The 6,368-nt window shown below is 44.0% G+C and overlaps 1 protein-coding gene across 3 annotated transcripts in view; it reads right to left on the bottom strand.

The window, feature by feature from the left end:
* Positions 1-211: 211 nt before the first annotated feature.
* The window catches only part of LOC123983395 (prolyl 4-hydroxylase subunit alpha-1-like), a 15,071-nt gene continuing 8,914 nt past the window's right edge, over positions 212-6,368 (bottom strand). The window contains exons 10-13 of one of the 3 annotated variants that reach the window (XM_046069644.1): positions 1,625-1,785; positions 1,084-1,137; positions 753-818; positions 212-281 (exon numbers count right to left, since the gene is read on the bottom strand). In XM_046069644.1, coding sequence (XP_045925600.1) covers positions 1,094-1,137; positions 1,625-1,785 — 205 coding nt within the window. In that variant the 3' untranslated portion in view covers positions 212-281; positions 753-818; positions 1,084-1,093. Of the gene's footprint in view, positions 282-752; positions 819-1,083; positions 1,138-1,624; positions 1,786-2,778; positions 2,827-5,048; positions 5,120-6,368 lie in introns of those variants that run through there. The other 2 variants (XM_046069646.1, XM_046069645.1) reach the window with 2 other exon arrangements.

The following is a 6,368-nucleotide window of genomic DNA, read 5'->3' as shown; positions in this document are numbered from 1 at the left end:
AGAGTTGCGGGTTAGTTGGTTTGTGTTACTGTGTGAACTCACAGGTTTAAATTAGCTCAGAAACATTTGAGCAGATTGTCCTTATCGTCCTCATATAGTTAATCAACATTTCATGAGTTTTTTTATATATGTATATTGTACAATTACAATCAATTACTGATCTTTACCCTGCGAGAGGCTTGATGGAGCTGCAGCACTAAAGTGAACTGTACCTTTTTGGGCCGGACAGAAGCTCCAACATCAGTGAAGACGGTGGCGCCCCCTGCCTGTACGTCACTCATCTGCAGCATGAGGGAGGAGACAGATTAACCCTTGCAGTCAGTTTGGCACATTTTCTCTCTCACAATAATCAGTGCTGTCTGAAAGTGAAGATTTATTTCTATAATAAATTCTATAAACATGAAGATTTTAGGTTCTCCTCGAAAGAAAATGTTTTTATTATAAGATGTGACGTCTCATCTCAGACGTCTGAGCAGCTTCATAATCAAATAAAAACAGGAGAGAACTGATCAAGTAGAACAAATAAATATTTACTCAGTTTTTACTGTCTCTGACTTTATGACTTAATGGGGTCAAAGGTCAACTACAGTAAGGTGAAGAGTTCACTTAGTATACGTGACTAAGTGTGACGGATCATTTTGTTCACAATGACTGAGATGTTGACTGACAGCGAGACAAACAGTGGGCGGGGCGGGCGGCGGCGTTCTGCTCATAGCTACTAAGATAAGAAACATCGTGTGAGGGTTACTGACGTAAAGCAGCCAGGTGGCGATTCTGTTTCCTGTCCCCAACTCTTCAAACGCATCCGGTTCATCTTTCTGAAAGATCACAACAGTGAAATCAATCAATACTCCAACTTCATCAGAGATATTATCCTGCACCGAGTGTATTTGGTGCTGATACTTTTGTACTTTTACTAAGAACAGAGTACTTCTACACTGTAGTATTACTACTTCCTCTGAAGTAAAAGAGATGAGTACTTCGTCTTCTCTTCTTTCTGCCAAAACTAATCAACACTTCAGAGACAAACACAGAAGCATCATTTCAGAGCCTCCTGCTGCTGAGAGGGAAACGTCCATTTACCCGTCCGAAGTCAAAGTGAGGCTCGTACTGTCCTCCCACGCCGTAGTTGGCCACCTGCGTCCACAAACACACAGAAATAACATTTAAAGAGATAAAGGAGAAACGTGCAAATGAAAAGTCTGTTTGAATCTCGTGTTGATCTGGATTCTTTAATTCAATTAAATTCAAATTAGCTTTGTTGGCATGAATGTGTAACAATATGGCCAAAGCATCATACAAACTACATAAGAACAATAAACATCATGCATTTCATTAAACAAGTTATTAAAGCATGTGTTAAAAAAATATTTTTTTTATAAATAAATCAATGAAAAGGTAACGTGTGTGTTATTATAATATATTAAAAATTTAAATAAATAAATAAATGAAATAATTCTTGAAAAAAGAAATCAGTATCAAATGTGAAATTTGTGTTTAGAGGCTGCAGATCTTTTGATGATTCACAGATCATCTGATTTTAAAGTTTGAAATTTGAAAGTCATTTCAAAGAGACTTAATGAAGCCTGAAATATTCGGCTGCCCAGAGGACTGAAAACTGGACCTGGCTGTTCGTCAACTTTGTCTCCAAATCCTGAAGAAGAAAAGCAGACAGGCGAGTTCACCTGCAGGTCCTCAGCGGTGGTGACGTCCAGGCCGGTGATGTCCTCGATCCTCTGGTTGATCTGATCCACCACCGGGTGTTCAAACGCCGTGAGCCAGGCACTGTGGGGGTGGGGGGGTGAGGAGGGGGTAGAGAGGAGGACATCGTCTCACTGTGAGCATCTTAAACACATGATGGTTCATCCCAAGTCTCTTAATGCGTCCTCGTTTCCTTCCCTCCTCGGTTCCTAAAGGAGGCTGAGCTCTCTCCCTGACTCGGACCTTTCTGATCCTCGTCGGTCCGCCGGCTCCAGAACATGAAACTGGGTTCTGGTTTTTACGACGGGATAAACTGCAAAGTTCGGTGCCGTCCCATTAAAGCACTTCGGGCCCTCGCAGCCTCTCGCACCTCAACACCTAGCAGGTGACGTGAGCGAAGTCTGTGAGGGTTCAGGACTGGGACTGGGCCCACGTGTCTGCACACGGTCCTGATCCTAATAAAGACTCAGGTATCCGTGCAGAGCAGCTCTGTCTGTACCGGATACCTGCTCAGGGCCACTTTGATATTATTCACGGTGAAATCTTAAATCATTTGTGTCTTTTGATTCACTGGATTAAATGTTTCAGTAGAGGCTCAGGAATAACTTGAGGAGACTCGGACTCGCCCTGCCTCCAGGGAAACTCCTAATAAATACAGAAAGTTGTTTGTGGTCATTTTGAAGGAGGCAGCTCTCGGGAGTCGGCCTTCAAGATGGCGGAACGACTTCTGGTCCAAGTGGGGACATTTTTAAATGACCAAATTATTAAATGAGAGACTTGGGATGCAGCCAGAGGTTAACAAAGAGCTACAGAGCAGAACAACAAGGAAACAAGAGGACAGAAAGAACGAGGAAAATGACTTTAATGTTCCAGACAAACCTTCATGAGGTGAGCATTTACATTACAGCGTGTAACACACATCTATTAAATGTTTACATACCAATTATAAAAAGTGTTACTGAAGAGAGGCAGAGATATTTTATTTAACGTTAGAGTAGTTTCCCTTTTTGTTAATCGCACTGATCAACTGGCGACGCCTCCGCCCGACTCTTACCTCTTGGAGACTCTGTAATGCGCCGTGGTCAGTTTGCCTGTCTGAGGGTCATGCACCGTGGCACGTCTTAGCTAATCACCAATCACGTTACAGTTACAGAGAGAGAGAGAGAGAGAGAGAGAGAGAGAGAGAGAGAAGAGAGAGAGAGAGAGAGAGAGAGAGAGAGAGAGAGTCACCAGCTGCAGAGACGCTGCAGTCAGGGAGGCAACAGGAGCTTCACGACACAACATTCAAATTCTGTACGAGTATTTATAAACCTTCAAAGGGTCGCTCTCTTCTTGACCACGTGTGCAGCAGTGGTGGAAGAGGAACTCAAACCCTTCACTTATCTAAAAGTTCCAACACAATAGGGCTGTGCGATATGACGATACATACCGTAAAACTCGGATTAGCCCGGGCTTTTATTTGATAAAATCTGTGAACTGCTCCTGTCTATATTCAGGACAGGCATTTAAGCAGGCGACCCCTGCGGGGCGTTGCAGGACAGAGATTTGCATTCAGAGCAGAGCGAAACAGCCAAAAATGCTTTTTGAAATTTGATATCAATAATTATGATGTTAACATGAGAGGATAGATTATATATATATATATATATATATATATATATATATACACACACACACACTCACACTCACACTCTCATGTTAGGTGCAGCAGCAGCAGCAGCAGCAGCAGCAGGTAGCAACAGTTCGCTAACCTCCCTTTCATTACTTGCTGTGTCGTTTTTGTCCTGGGGTTGGATTCCTCCAGAATCGTGTACCACATCCATGATGCAGAGAAATATCACGAGTTACTGTTGGAAAGTCCAACAGAAGGGCTGCACCGTTACGGCCAAAACGATAATCACGATTATTTATTAATATATTTTTAGCACTTTCAAATTTAAATAAAACAGGCAACTGTTTTCACATCAAATCTTTGCATCAAAATAGTATAACAAAGTGCATCGTCCCCTAGAAGCAAAATATAAATAACATTTTACCCAGAAAGTCCACTGAGTCCGGCTGCTGCTGCGCTCCGGTTTCGCTGTTGGTTTGTTACTCTGCTGAGCAGCAACAACTCTCTGCAACCCGGTTTTGTTCGGCTGCATTAGGGAGCATTTCCGGATCAGAGCTGCCTGATTTGACATGTTTAGATTTCGTTGATTTCGTAATCTGTGCTTGATGTTTGTGCTTCTTCTATGATTAAATAAGCTCCGTAGATAAATGGTTCTGTCTTGATTTGATATGCAGCAGTTTTCCATGAGCATGTTAAACTGCAATATGTTCATATAATTGTGGGAAGCTAAAATCGTAATCGCGATCGGTATTCGATTTATTGTGCAGCCCTATCCAACCGCAGATATTTCTTTGAATTTACAAAACATGTTGTATATCAGGATATGAGATTTTAGTCATGTCACACAGCCCTAAACACAACAATGTTAAAACATTCGACTCTAAATCTAATGAACGACCGCAGCTGCTAGAATTGAACTCGATCGTTCACATCAACGGACTTCTGATGATTTTCACGGACACACGTCACGCTCGTCTTGCTTCCTCCCCTCTGACAGGTGCCGTTCTGACGCGTCAGAGTCTCCTGCTGCCTCACGCCACAAAGTCAACAGGTAACGAGAGTCAAACACAGAAGCCTTTGACTCCGTTTCCTCCCTCATGTAGAAAAAACATTTCTTGGCAGGACGTTTTAAAATCACCTTATAACATTATTTTCATTCTGGATCAATCTGCTGATTATTTCCTCCATGAATCCGTTGATTGTTTGTTGTCACGGTTACCCAGAGCCCAAAGAGACGCCTTCACAACCACCAACAGTCCAGAGCTCAGCGTTACTAACAAACACTTATTACAGTCATTCAGAGGAGAAGCAGCAAAAATCAGATGTTTACCAGGAAAATATTTCTGTCAATCCAATAATTGACTAATGTACAGATCCTTTCAGCTGCTGCACACCAGAAGATAACTGGGCAGATTTTGGGTGACTGGATCCTGACTGAAACCTGCAGCAGCCAATGAGAGTTTCTGCTCTACAAAATGTAGATTAAAATATTTAAAGATTGTTTCATTCTGTCTTCAGGAGTGACCTGTCGGGGAGATTCATTATAAACTCTTCCCGTGTTTATCTAAAGATCTTTATTTCTACAGTAACTGTCAGATAAATGTAGTGAAGTAAAAGTACAAACTTCCCTCTGAGATGTTGTGAAGTAGAAAGTAAAAGAAAATACAAGTACTTGTTTGTGTTTCTGCTCTTGTCAGCCAGCAGAGAGGAGGCGGCGTGGGGGGGGGGCTCTTACCTCTTACTGATGCGGTAGTGGGCCGTCTCCAGCACGCCGGTTACGGGGTTGGAGATGGTGGCTCGACGCAGCTGTGGAGCCAATCGGCCGACAGTTACAGGGAGACACGCATTTACACCGGCATGCTGTCAGAGGACGTCTTCATCACCAGAGCCGGGGTTAACGATCAGAGCACCTCGCGGTCAGTGGTGGAAGTACTGAAGTGACATTTATTTATGAGATATCGGATCATTTTACGTCTTTGGGCCTCAAAACTGTTATAAAAGTTTTGAAACGTTGGTTTAATCTTTAGGGATGTTTTATGAGCTCATCATATTTGTTTCAGGTCAAATCCAAATCTGAAAAGTATTTAGTAACTGCAGCTGTCAGATGAAAGTAGTGGAGTGAAAACTACAAGTATAACGCAGCAAAAGTAGGAAATACTCAAGGTGAGTACAAGTACGCCAATACTGTACTTAAGTACAGTGAATACAGTCGGGTACTTTCCACCACTGCTCACTACGTCATCATTAGTTCACAGCATGTGTTAGTTTGACACCAACAACAGCCCAAAAGCTTTCAGGGTCCAGGGCTGAACTCAGACCACTTCAGACGCTGCGCTTCATTTTAAATGCTGGTAGTCGGTTTAGTTGGCGCCACGCTGCGGCGGCCAATGGTGATGAACATCTGTGTTCGGCTTTCAGTCTGAAACCGCAGAATCAGGTAGATAAAACTTTAGTTTCTGATTGTTTTTCAGTGGGTAAGTTCTGAAGCGTAAGTAAACGCCGCCACACAACGCCGCTGCTGATTGCCGCAGCGCCTGATTCGGTCTGAATTCTGACCTTCGGCCCTCAGCTGAGGTTTCCACTCACCCTGGGTTTGGCCAGCTCTTTCACCTTCTCGATCTCCTTGTCCGACACGATGTCGTGGTATCGGACGATGCGGGGGCGGTCCCACTCGTCCTCCTGCTTCACCGGGCCGATCACGTATTTCGGGTGGCGGTTGTTGTCATAGTAACGGCAGAAGAGGCGGCTCTGCCTGCGAGGAGTCTGACAGAAAAAGACGGGATGACTTCATGACATTAAAGAGGTGTTGGTATTTGAGCGTGTGCCGCCCCTCCCTCCTCACCATCCTGAGGCCCTCGCCGCGACACAGCTGCTCGTACTTCCTCCTCTCTGGCAGGTAATCGTCAGGTCGACCCTTCTTCTGTTTCCCCTCAGTCTCCTCCTCGTCCTTCTCCACCACCTTGTTCTGTTTCGCCAGCTGATACTCAAAGTACTTCAGGTTCCCGCTGGCTCGCTGGTGTGTCGGGTCTAAACAGGCAGAATCGGTTCGGTCAGC

Source organism: Micropterus dolomieu, linkage group LG14 (assembly GCF_021292245.1).
Source record: "Micropterus dolomieu isolate WLL.071019.BEF.003 ecotype Adirondacks linkage group LG14, ASM2129224v1, whole genome shotgun sequence".
In the NCBI taxonomy this organism is placed as follows: Eukaryota; Metazoa; Chordata; class Actinopteri; order Centrarchiformes; family Centrarchidae; genus Micropterus; species Micropterus dolomieu.
Note: the sequence above shows the minus strand (reverse complement) of the source record. Positions and strands in the feature narration are given on the sequence as shown.